At 42.5% G+C, this 13,264-nt stretch overlaps 1 protein-coding gene across 1 annotated transcript in view; it reads right to left on the reverse strand.

Annotated features, from left to right (window-relative positions):
* Window positions 1-7,398: 7,398 nt before the first annotated feature.
* Window positions 7,399-13,264, reverse strand: part of LOC108039093 (G protein-coupled receptor kinase 1) — a 269,899-nt gene continuing 264,033 nt past the window's right edge. The window contains exons 14-15 of the mRNA XM_044459230.1: window positions 7,739-7,901; window positions 7,399-7,680 (exon numbers count right to left, since the gene is read on the reverse strand). Coding sequence (XP_044315165.1) covers window positions 7,498-7,680; window positions 7,739-7,901 — 346 coding nt within the window. The 3' untranslated portion in view covers window positions 7,399-7,497. The remainder of the gene's footprint in view (window positions 7,681-7,738; window positions 7,902-13,264) is intronic.

Below are 13,264 nucleotides of genomic sequence, written 5' to 3' on the forward strand. Positions count from 1 at the left end.
CCAGTAAAAACGGTGTCGCTCCCGCGGCTCGAGTTGTGCGGAGCCTTGTTATTGTCCGAAATGGCCAACGCCGTTCTTCCGAAGATGCCCGGGCAGGCGTCCGCCCTGCACTGTTGGACGGACTCTACGATTGTTCTCGCCTGGTTGCATAAGCCAGCGTGCCAATGGACAACGTTCGTGGCAAATCGTGTGACCAAGATTACCCAGCTTACCGAGGTGGAGAAATGGGCACACGTCCGCTCCGAGCATAACCCGGCAGATCTCGCTAGCCGGGGGTGGCGCTTCAAGACCTTGCGGACAGCCAGCTGTGGTGGCATGGTCCTGCCTGGCTGCAGTGGCCTCGCTGCGAGTGGCCCACTCAAGGCTATGAACCCCCTGTGACTGAACTCGAGAAGCGAGCAGTCAAGGTCCATGTTGCGAAGGCCCCCCCTGAAGACATTCTGGAGCGTTTTTCCACACTCGACAAGGCGTTGCGAGTCCTCGCTTACGCTCATCGGTTCATCCAGCGTTCGCGAAAACTCATGTCCCCGTTTGAGGATCTCTTGACAGCTCCTGAAATTGCGTCGGCCGAGCGGCTCCTGATTTCCGTCACGCAACGCAGGCACTTTGCCCTTGAGATGGGCTGCTTAAGCCAGAAACGGCCAGTGCCAGCATCCAGCCTGGTCCAAAACCTGAACCCGTTCATTGATTCCCAAGGGCTCATGAGAGCATGCGGCCGAGTCACGGCTTCCGAACTTCTCCAGTATGATGAACGGCATCCTGTCATCCTTCCATACGACTGCCATCTGTCTCGACTCCTCGTCCATTTTACGCATCGTATAACGCTGCACGGTGGCAATCAGCTTATGATCCGTCTGATCCGTTCCAAGTTCTGGATCCCGAGGGTGAGGAATTTGGTCAAGTCCGTCATATATTCATGCAAGGTCTGCATCATCCACAAAAAAAGGTTGCAAACGCAACTGATGGGAGACTTACCCAAAGAACGAACGTCCTTCTCGCGCCCTTTCACATATACCGGTGTGGACTATGCCGGTCCCTTTGACATCAAAAACTACACGGGACAAGCCTGTCTCATTACGAAAGGGTATGTGCTGATGTTCGTGTGCTTCGCCACTAAGGCCATCCATTTAGAACCTACTTCCGACCTTACGACTGAGAAGTTTCTCGCCGCCTTCGCCCGTTTCGTGCCCCGAAGAGGATGCCCCCGTCAAGTTCAGTCGGACAATGGCAAGACCTTTGTGGGTGCGGCTGCCTTACTCTCCCGCGAGTTTCTCCAAGCTCTCAAGGAAGCTGTGACAGGTGCCTATAGTCACCAGCAGCTGCTCTGGCAATTCATTCCTCCGGGAGCACCCCACATGGGAGGTTTGTGGGAAGCAGCTGTTAAGAGCTTTAAGACCCTGTTCTACAAGTCTACGGCGACGCGAAAATACACATTCGAAGAGCTGTCCACGCTTCTAGCTAGGATCGAAGCATGCCTGAATTCGCGTCCGCTCGCGCCGATGTCCGAAGACCCCACTGACCTGTTGGCACTTACGCCTGGGCACTTTCTTGTTGGAGGGCCCCTCCTCGCCATGGTCGAACCCGAGATAAAGGGGGACACCACATCTATTATAAACCGCTGGCAGCATCTGAAGGCTCTTCATCAACAATTTCGTCTGCGATGGAAGGAGGAGTACCTCAAGGAACTCCATAAGCGGAATAAGTGGCGAACCCCTACAAGAAATCTCCGTGCCGGGGACATGGTGGTAGTCAAGGAAGATAACCTTCCGTCCAATGAGTGGCGATTAGGCAGAATCGCCGCGGTGTTTCCAGGAGCCGATGGCCATGTTCGTGTGGTCGACATCCGCACTGCACGGGGACTCATTAAGCGTCCCATAGCGAAGGTCGTCCTTCTTCCAATGGAAGAGTCCGTCTGCCCGCAATAACCAGTCGACCCTTCACTCCGGTGGTTCAATTCATCACTTCGATTCGTAGCGTCAATTAATAGTTCCAACCCGTAGTTCCAATTCACAGTTCTTATCACTACTGATCCAAATTTTTTATTTTGTCCTATTCCGCCAATCAGATCTCACACGATGTCTCCACGTCCGCGCAGCGCCATCGCATTGGAGCACAGACGAACTCGAGGTATGCAATCCTACCGTTGCCGAGTCTGTAGCGGGATCCATCCACTTCGGAAGTGTCGTCGGTTCCTCCGTCTGAGTGCCGAGAAGAGGCTCCGGGCTGTCCTTGCCAACCGGTACTGCCACCGCTGTTTGGCCCACGAGCACTCCGACGGAGCGTGTCGGCGAGGTGATCGCTGCAAAACTTGCGGCCAGGATCACCACACTCTGCTTCATCTCTCGGAACCACCGATGGCATCACGGCAGTCCCGCCCGGCAGCACGCCGGTCGCAGAGATCCGCTGCCACTCCGCAACACTCCTCAGCCGCTCCTCGGCCCTCGTCCGCCACTCCACGGCATTCTACAGCCGCTCCTCGGCCCTCGTCCGCCACTCCACGGCATTCCTCAGCCGCTCCTCGGCACTCGTCCGCCACTCCACGGCACTCATCTGACACTCCGCGGCAATTTTCTGCTACTCGGGGTGCCACGCAGCTTGCGGTCACCGCTCCGTCCTTAACGTCCCTCCTACAGCGGCACAGCGTCAACCTCCTACCGACGGCTTTGGTGCGGTTAGAGACCGGTAGTCGAGTCTTCGACACTGCGGCGCTCATCGACCCGTGTACGCCTATGAGCTGTATCGACGCTTCGCTAGCGTCGAGTTTCCGCTTGCCGACCACCAACGTGGGAGGCGAACAGATTTGTTCGGCAACCGTGGGGTCCAAAATCGACAGCGCTGTCCGGCTCGACGCAATTTTTAAAATAGAGCCTCACGTGCGCATCCGCACTCCAATCCGGGAGCTGAGCGACGCGGTAAGGACCCACTTCCGGGACATTACGCTGGCTGATGAGCGGTTTTATCTCCCCGCGACGATCTCCATCATCCTGGGCGCGGATATGTATCCGAGTGTGATGCGGCCGGGCTTCCTGAAAATTCAGGATGGATTGCCAGTGGCCCAGAGCACCGTGTTTGGGTGGGTCGTGTCCGGAGCCTGTCACCAGCCGTGAGAAGAGCAACCAGGCTATGTTGCAACCCGAGTAGTTGCAAGGGGGGCGGAATGTTTAGGTCAGTGGCCCACTGCATTGGCGCTGGACACTGAGCTCTCCGAGCTTTCGCTCTCGCCCCTCTTGCGCTCCCTCGCTCGCCTCTCGCAACGTCCGCGCTCCAGAGTGCGAACTTCGGGTTTCGCATCCGAACTCCTCGGACGGCCGCTGCCGATCTCCCGCTCTCGCTTGAACGGAATAAAGCGGGCGGGAGCGCGGTTTTAGTTTTAAGTTTTAATTAGTCTCTTGTATGCAGCTGAACTAAATACATTGATCTATACCACGACGCCCCCGACTTCATTTTTCATCTTCCATTACGTTTGCGCCGTGGGAATCTGTGCTGTGCTTCAAGTGTTTTTAAGTGCTTTAAGTTTTCGCCAATCATGCTTAATTTAAAATATGGCGTGAGCCCCTTGAATTGCTGGCAATTTTTTGAGTTTGTCTTAAATGCTGGATATAAGATGGGCATCAATAAATGCCAAAATTGCTAATCCATGCGAAAAGAAAGCGATGTTGGAACGTAAGGCAAATATACAGCATATTTGGGAGAAGCTCTCTTTAAAAGTGGATATGCCTAAACAGATAGACTTTGGAAGATGATAGTTTCTAATGATAGTTTCCTTAGGTCTATAGTAACATAATACACAAAACTGCAGTGATAAATCTCTTTAGGTTTATTCGTAATATTAAGTGTAAGATTAAGTGGCCATTTACCCCACACGATGTAAGGTTGAGGTTTATCGTTATGCAGTTTCCATATGACAAGTGTGTGTGTGTGTATCCAAATGCATTTGGTGAGCGTGAAAGCTCATAGTGCTCATAGTTGATTTCGGATCTTAGTTAAATTTAGTTTGGTGGTGAGACTCTATACATATATACAAGCAGTATTGCCAGTTAAGCCTAGATCTAGCCTTTCTGAAAAATGGAATACCTTTTAACAAGAAAGGAAGCAAACTTCGGCAAGACGAAGTTTATATTCCCTTGCAGTTCTTACAAAACGACTACATTTCGATTTCTATACCAATATTACTAAAATCATTACTATGTCGATTTTGCGCTGCAGCTTGCCATCGATTCTATGGCAGCTCTATGATATTGCTGTCCGATTTTAATAAAACTAAAAGCGTAATTCTGATATTAATTAATATATCTCAAAGGAATATTTTGATAAAAAGAAAATCAGCAAAATATATTTTTTTAATTTGTATTTTTTTTAAATTTTTTGATTTTCCTATGGGAGCTATATGACATAGATGTCCGATTTTAATTTAATTAAAACCGTAACTCCATAGTATTTAAATATTACCAAATCCGAAAAAAACAACATAAAAAAATTAAAAACAAAGTTATACTTTTTTACATTTTTCCAATGGGAGCTATATAATATGGTCGCCCGATCCGGCTCGTTCCGACAAAAGGCAACTTTTGAGAACTTTTCAAGCAGATAGCTTTAAAACTGAGGGACTGGTTTGCGTAGAAACGGATGGAAGGACAGACGGACAGACGGACAGACAGGCAGACGGACAGACAGACAGACAGACGGACAGACAGACAGACGGTCGGACAGACGCACATGGCTAGATCGACTCTCCTGGTGATGCTGATCGAGAAAATACTTTATAGGGTCGGAAATGTCTACTTCACTGCGTTGAAAACTTTTGACTGAAATTAAATTTAACAATTAATAAAAAAAAGCAATAGATATTTTTACCATCCGTTTTTTATCATTTGTTTATTAAATTTAAAGGAGCACATAAAATAAATTTCAAAATTTTCATTAAGTTATTCGTTCTTGAAGAGGGGAAAAAAAGAGGCCGTGTCCTCGTCGCCATGATTTCTATGCTTGTCGTTATTTGAAAAATAAAACAATGATAGTTTCTTAATGAGTAAAATGTCGCTATGGCATGAAGCACCAAAAAAAAATGTTTTTCATTAAATGGCGGCTACTCAAAGAATTTTTCGATTTTTTCACTAATTTTTCCATTTTGTCGAATTTTTAAAAATATAAATTTAAAATTTTTGTTTTTTGTTGGTTCCGGCGATAGAGATTTATTTAAAGAATATTCATGCCAAGTTTCAAGTAAATCGACTGATTAGATCTTGAGATATAGTGGCGACCGCATCAAAAAAAGTAGTTTCGAGAAAAACGCGCTTAAAGTTTTAAGTTAAGTTTCGGGCAGCGTAACTGATAGAATATTACGTATATATTACATTCCCTTAATCAGCTATCCCAGCTTCATACAATGACCTTCAAACGATTAGTGTAGTATACTGGAAATAAGGGTATTGTTTTAGAAAGAAGGAAAGAAAGATATTCATACTAAGGTAGCCCAGGCTTCCAGCCACTTATTGTTCCAGTCGTTCGCTCAACCGGTCTAGTTGCCACGTCAATAAAACGGCTATAACTTTTAAAATAATTTGAGTTTGAAAAATCCTTTTAGGGAGATATTTTTGAATATCAAAACTATCGAATTATGTAAAAAAAATTTTTTAGATTTTCTCAAATTTCTAGACTAGAACCCCCTTAAGGGGTTATCTGGGTCTTGACACTTCAAAAAATTCATTTTTTTCAAACTTTTTTATATAATAGTACAAAGTGTCAGGAATGTTATCCGAAAATTTCAAGTCGATCGAAGCAAAACTGTAGGAATGGGAGAAATTTAAAGCCCAGCGTACGGATGAGTCACAACTAGCAATTCGGGCTCTGGCGTCGAGCAGATGCGGCACTTTAAATGCGTTTTTCTCAAAACCACTTTTTTGAAGTCGATAGTCACGTTTTCTCAAAAACTATTGCACCGTTCGACTTCTGCTTTTGCACACTTATTTTAGACATGTTTTTCTTGTCCTTAACGGAGGTATTTTTTTTATTTTCAATTACAACTCATTTTATAAGCCAAAATATGTTCAAAATTTACGTAAAAAATTACACTTTTTATGAAAAGCGCAACAAAAAATTCAATTTTTAATTTTAAAAAAAATGGCTCGTAGAGGACCAGCCAGACACATACACTATCAGAATAACTTTGGTTTTTTGATTTCAGATAAAAATTGACGGAGATATTTTGCCTACCGCAAGGACACAATTTTTTATGTGGTCAAGTTCAAGACTGCCTCAACCTCTCAATTTTTAAAATTTTTGGTTCAAATTTTTATACAATGTTGGTCAAACATTAAACATTAAAGTACAATAAATGAATCTTTTGAAATTGTCGTAAGATCTTTTAAAAAAATTCACGAAAATAGGCTTTTTTTCGTGCTTCAAGATAACCTCTTAAGCAAACCAGTCTGATGCTTTTTCTCATTCATTTTGGCTATCGAAAATGAATAAATGCAGATTCATTTAACGACGCTCAGAGAAAACTCTTCCAGTTATTTCCTAGCCTATAGGATATATATATATTCTTAGTCAATAGCCGTGTCGATTAAGCCATGTCCTTCTGCCCGTCCGTCCGTTTGTCCGTCTGTCCGCCCGTATGAACGTCAAGATCTCGGAATCCATAAGAGCTATAAATTTGGGATTTAGCATAAAGATTTAAGATTTTCTTACGCGGCGCAAGTGTATTATTGCCACGCCCACTGTATCCCCGCACCAAACTCTGTAGAGACCTTGTAGCGGCCAGTTATTGGACCGAATATGTCAAAACTAGCAATAGAATACTTACACAGTCAATATTTATCAACACAAATATTTTCCGAATAATAACTTACTTTACAAGTAGTCGTGGCACTCGTCCAGAGAGTTTCTTATTTTTTTACATACCAATTTCCAATCACAAAATATTCGTACTTACTTCCTTAAAAACACTCTATAATTTTCAAGACAAAATGCACTCTTGATATTAATTACTCTTGCAGTTATATCATGTAGTTAGCCGTTTTTGATCAAGGGAAGACGTTTGCCAACATTCCAAATCTCTGTTTTTTTACCTGAGCTAGTGATTATGTAAATACTTCCTCTGATCTGCGTTACAAACACCTGAGCAAAATATAATACTCTCTCTCAGAAAGGGTATATAAATTGAACCTTTCGACTACCATCTGTGGCTATCAATAGCATTTTTCCAATTACTATGAGTCAAAAACAAACTCAAATGGCGGTCAAAGAACCGCCCTTTTTCGGAATAGGAATACCTGCTGAGAAAATAGGAAAAAATAGTCTGGCGATAAAATAGTTTTAAAATTGAATATATAATCAACTTTACGTCGCTCAAGATTATTCCTACAAACTTATTTATCCCAATAAAAGCCGAAATAATTATTATTAATGACCTCTCCACATTTCTTTTCATATGCTTACCCCAACATTTTAGATAGCAGAAATGTTGAAGCTTATAATTCAAAATATAAACATATATTAATTAGATCCATTAGAAGTTTTCGTTGAACTGTTTCCACCGAGAATATACATGGATTTGTTGCCGTCTCTTTCACTGCCATAGATTTTTCCAGCCTTTTTAGCCATCGATCCCAAAAGGTCCTGTGAAATTTTGTGTGCTGATCTTAAAGATGATGCCCATTCTTTTAAGCCTATTTCATCCTAAAGTAAAGTAAGATGTTATTTCGTCAAAATGTTTCAATTACGTATTACATCTTACTGAGTTTGTCAAAATGATTCTTCCATCTCGGCTACCATCATTGATCCGAATTTGAATACAATTCTCGTTTTTGTGTAGAACAAAATCGGATGAGATATCTTCTACTTGGTCCATAAATATCAATTCTGGTTTATTATTTCCACTTTCAGAATGTAGCTCTAGCCTAAAATAAATTGTTAGAACCAAAGAATACACGCTTTAAGATGGTAAATGGATAAAAAAACCGGAGATGACGTTCAGTTTTTACACAATTTGCAATGTTTTTTGTTTTGTTTTAAAAATAAATTTGGTTACCAAAACAAAATATAATTAGTAGTATATTAAATTTTATCCTAGGAGCGATAAATCAAAACCAAAATATGCAGTTTTTATTCAATTCACAATATAATTGCAGTTTTTTTAAAAACAATAGATTACAAAAACAAAATATATTTTTTAGTATATTAAATTTTATTTTTATATGTGCTTTTCTTAAATATTAATATATAGAATTAAAATAGCAGTCGTCAAAGCTTTTTCTCCTTACCCCCCGGAAAATGTGTTTAAAAATTTGTTCGACCGAATGGGCTACTGTAAAGCCAGCCGAGGCAGCCATATGAACGAAGTGGCGTTTCATACATAAACAGCAATGTAGAGGCTATCCAACAAAAAAAAAATTTTCAAAAATATATCCTCGTTGTTTTTTTTTAAAAAACTGTTTACGGCACCACTATAGAGCAGCTCCATGTCCAGACCAGCAGAGGCATCCAAAACAACGTAGACTCTTAAGTTGGTGACAGTGCTTACAGTCAGTAGCCCAAGCGTTGAAGTCGCCGCCAATGATTGAGGAATGTTATGACATCTCGATTTTAGGTCTTCAATTTTTTTTATTAAAATCAGGTATTACTTAATTCAAAATGGTTATAATTTATAGGTTTTAAAATTTTATTCAATCCGATTGATATTTTATAAAATTTTGTATTTGAACTTCCAAGTTACTATTGCCTTCAATATTTCTTTAACGAATTTTAAATATATTCCTAAAGATCTTATTAAATTAAATTATAAAAAAAACTTTTTTTTTAACATTTTGCATTTTATTTATTGGATCTTCTCTGAATTGAGACTAACAATAAGTATATAGAATCTTAAATTAAAAAACTATCTGACAGTCAAGGCGACTGGCGCGAGATTTAGGGGCTCTAATAACCATTGCTGAGCTGGAAGGTCATTGCGTTGCAATCGGGTCCGGTTGGAAAGCCTGGCTAGGCCCCTGGCGAGCTGGTTTGGATGAGAAGTTAGCTTGGTGTGGTAAGACGCTTTTTGTTTTGATATTTCATCTTTTACGGGTAGAATGCCAAGATCTCTGTGGATGTTGTCGTTCCGAACATACCAAGGTGCCCCAGTGATAGTTCTCAGGATTTTTGATTGTGCTCGCTGAATAATGTCGATGTTGCTGCTGCTTGCGTTTCCCCACAATTGGGAGCCGTAGGTCCAGACTGGCTTAAGCGTTGAATTGTAGAGCAGGACCTTAAAGTCCAGGCAGAGGGGGAGCGCGCGTTTATAAGTTTATAAGCGCGCGTTTTTTAGTTTTAGGTGAATTTTCTTATCTTCGATATGTCTCCGCCATGTAAGTCTCCTGTCTAGGTGGATGCCAAGGTATGTTACATCGTCAGCTTGTGGAAGTGGTGTGTTATTCAGGGTTAGCGGGTAAGCCAGTAAGCCTGGTATGACCGTATTCCTGGCAATTTGTGCATTGCACTGGCCCGGTCCGTTTGTGCGGCTCTTCCCCTGTGATCCTACGGTCCAGAAGGTACTGAAACTTCTAGATCGGGTGCACTGCGTTTTTTTTAAAGTTCTGCTGTCTGGCTCCAGCTCGACCTTGAAGAGTGGTTGCGGCTTCTTTGTTTTGTTCATAATGTTTATAACATTTTTTGCTCAAAAACCGTTTTCTTTTAAGGCCTCTGTAATTTCGGAGGGGGTCACATCGGGTTCTATTCCCTTGAGCACACCTTGAGCAAACCTTTGCAACTTTTCAGCTGGTACGTGTTGTAATTCTTTTTGGCATCGTTTAAGTACTTCGACACTGCTCAGAAATCGTCTTCGGTTTTGGTTTTGAGTTTAGTTTCACTTATATTCCCTTTCATAAGCGGAATAACATGAAATTTATCTTTTCCGACAATCTCAACTATTTTGTTGACTAGGGCATTCGAGATCTTCTCCCGAATAAAAATAGGTGGGGGCTTTAGTTTCCTTGGGGCTAATTGTTCCGACTCTGTTTCAGGCTCCGCCAGAATGGAAAATCTATTTTCATTTAATAGCCCGGGATTTTCAGGGCCTTTGTTGGAACGATTTATTTTTGGCGGTGTTAGCTTGCGCTTGGAGATATTAATGTAGCGATCCATGCCTGTCTGCATGGCCGAACCCGCTTGCAGAATTGTCACTTCTTCTACCGTAGCTTTGTTTTTGCCGTTTGCACAGATTTTTGCACTTGTTTTGTGTTGTTGCTTTACCTGCAGCACAAGAAGAGGGTGGAGTCGTTATTGCATTGTTGGCGACAGAGACCGTTGTAGTAGTCGTAGTAGTTGCTGTTGTTGTTGCGCTAGGCGGCAGAAGCTCTGTTGGAGTCTTGCATTGCTTACTCCATGGCGTTTGAGCGGTAAAGATCAGGGCGGGTGAGCAAGAGCTAGCTCTCTCTCTGCACCTTCAAGCACTTTCGGTTATAGAGTATTACTCGTCACCGTAAAATAAGCATTGTTACGGGCCAAAGAAAAACGACGTTTGTCTTGCTCTCTCTGAAATTTTTCACGGGCTTCGTCTTGTTGTTTTTGTCGTTGAGTGCGCTGATCCACGTTCTTACTCATTTGTTTATCGTTAGTGCGTAAAGATTAATTATTTAATTAATTAAAACTTTAGATTACGTATGCGATTTGCATCGCGAAACGCAAAACCTCGCGTTTATTAATTTTTCGAACGTTTTCGACTGATTGACTACTTGTTTTTCCGGAGCGTTAAGAAAACACGTCTGCACGCAGCCGAAGTTGATTGATCATTCAAAAAAAAACTTAACAAAAAAAAAATGTGTTCAACGTCCGTCCGTATGGATTTCGAAATCAGGGAAACTACAAGAGCTAGCGATTTAGGATTTAGAAGAAGATTATACATTCAACGTTTTTTTTTACGCAGCGCGTGTTAATGTTGTGACGTCGATGCACTCGACTATAGCGTTTATTCTTGTTTTAATGTGGAATCCACATAAAAATTGTCCAACACATAAATTCCCAATAACATAAACTTTAATACAAAAATGAAGTTTAAAATAAATGCATTATAGGAATTGTGAGGAGTTAAATAACTCCTCACAAATAATAGAGAGTTTGGAGAATACAGCTGGAGAGAGTTTGGAGCAAGATCGCTACATCAAGACGTTCGGGACTTAGAGTCGAAGTCTCCGAGCTGAGAAACAGGTAGCAGAGGTCCTTAAGGCATCACGCGGCTAAGTCCAGGCGCTTTGTTCTGATTCTTGTCGCGATTTGAGCTTGGCGTATGTCTCGGCGAGTCCGACAGAGTTGAATAAAAAGAGTCCTTCGACAAAGAACCTTGGGCTCGGAAGGGAAGTTGTCCAGAACCAGCTGCCGTGCGAAAACAATTGCCTGGTCGAATTCCAGCGTACGCCTGAACCGGCAGGCGAGAATTGTGCAGGCCCTGGTGCGACTAGCCAAGAAGGACACGCGTCCGAACCACGGGTGTCTCGAGAGGCGTATGCGTCGAGAGCACAGTAGTTCACCGTAGTCCTAGACAGGCAGCTGACCGAATCCTGAGAGCGAAAGACCCGCTGCACTAGTCTCACAAGAGCACGCAGACAACGGAGCCAGGATATAGCGCCGTGAGCAGAGCAAGGACATAGAGGACACAAGAAACGACGAGCAGTCATCGCGGGCCCTGCAACAACCAAGCCATACTCCGACGTATCCAGTCCACGGCTAAAAGGCGAGGGCGGAAGCGTTCGTCTTGAACCTAGCGTCCTGCCACAGGGACTGCATTGGCGGCCTTCCGGCGTATGCCTGAACCGTCAGGTAGAAACTGTGTAGGCGTCTGGTGTGTCCGGCTGGGAAAGAAACAGAGACAGGAGGCTGTGGCTGCGAAAGGCATATGCTTTGAGAGCCCAGTGCCTGTTCACCTTAGTCTGGGAACGGTAACGCATCCCTAGACCCTCATAGCCCCGAGGCCAAAGACAACGGAGGCGTTCCGGAGCAGCGAGCAACGAGGCAGCGGAGAGCGACTGTGGAGCAGCCACAAATTCATCAGGGAAGGCGTTGAGACAACCATCTGTCATCATTAGAGTCGCCAATTAATATAAAGATCCTCTTGCGTTATAAACAAATGAAATAACCCCAAATTATCGGCTTCCACGAGTGACCAATTAATGTAAACATCCTCCCGCGTTATAAACAAATGTCCCCAAACTCTGAAAAGCTTGTATCCCCAATACTGTAAAAATTGCAGACGCAGCTCAAACTTATATCGCTCTCATGCTCAGTGCTCTCAATTTGGACACTCTCAATTTATCAATCGCGTTCTTCCTCCCAATCGAAGGTTTGATAAGCGTCAGCGTAGTTTATAAGTTCGAGTTTTAAGTTGAATCTTTAAAGGAGCAGACCTATCTCTCCCAGTTCGTGTTTACACTATTTTGATCAATAAAGAAATTTATATTTTTTTCGAAGTGTTAAATACCAAATTTGTTATTGGCGCAGCCGTTAGGATATAACAATATACGGTTCTTTAAACCAGCTATCGCAGTGTCGGTTTGTGTCGAACGGAAACCTCAATTTTTACAACACGCTATCGAAGCTCAGGTTGCGAGGTTTTTAAACAACAAAAAATATATAACCGGTGTGACTGTCAACAACACGGTTGAACTCAGCCCGTACATCAGGAGGATAGATTTCATCCTGGAGCTGTACCCCACTAAATTAAATAAAGTAGCATTAGACAGTTAAAGATGTAAATATGAAAAAATTGCCAGACAGACTTTTTATGACATTGGCTAGGTATGATATTACTAATGCTAGTAAACTAAAATTTGTAGCACAACAAGAAGGCTGTTATGAAACATTTTATTCAGATCGAACAAAGATTACACAAAAGTCAAAACCAAAATAAAAGAAATTATCAATCCCAACAAATTACTAATAATACTAATAAACAACAAAACTACAATTCCCAAAACCCATACAGACAGCAGAATAATAATTCCCCAAATTAATATAAGCAGTAGGCTAGTACATCTCAAGGCCAATATAAGCCAAAATATAATAAAAATAACAGCGAAACTTTTAATGAAAACCACTTATTATATTAAGCAACGAAACAGGAATTTCAAAAAAAAATTAAATTATAATCAGGTTAGGAATCCTATAAATTATCAATCAAACCAAAATTGGGCTAATGCGCCCGATCGACCAATAAAAAGTAATCGCGAAAATACGAGTGGCCATATGAAAATGGATACAGAAAATTTTCATCAACAAGCATCCGACACCGAAC

This window comes from Drosophila rhopaloa, unplaced genomic scaffold (genome assembly GCF_018152115.1).
Source record: "Drosophila rhopaloa isolate 14029-0021.01 unplaced genomic scaffold, ASM1815211v1 contig_180, whole genome shotgun sequence".
Lineage (NCBI taxonomy): Eukaryota > Metazoa > Arthropoda > Insecta > Diptera > Drosophilidae > Drosophila > Drosophila rhopaloa.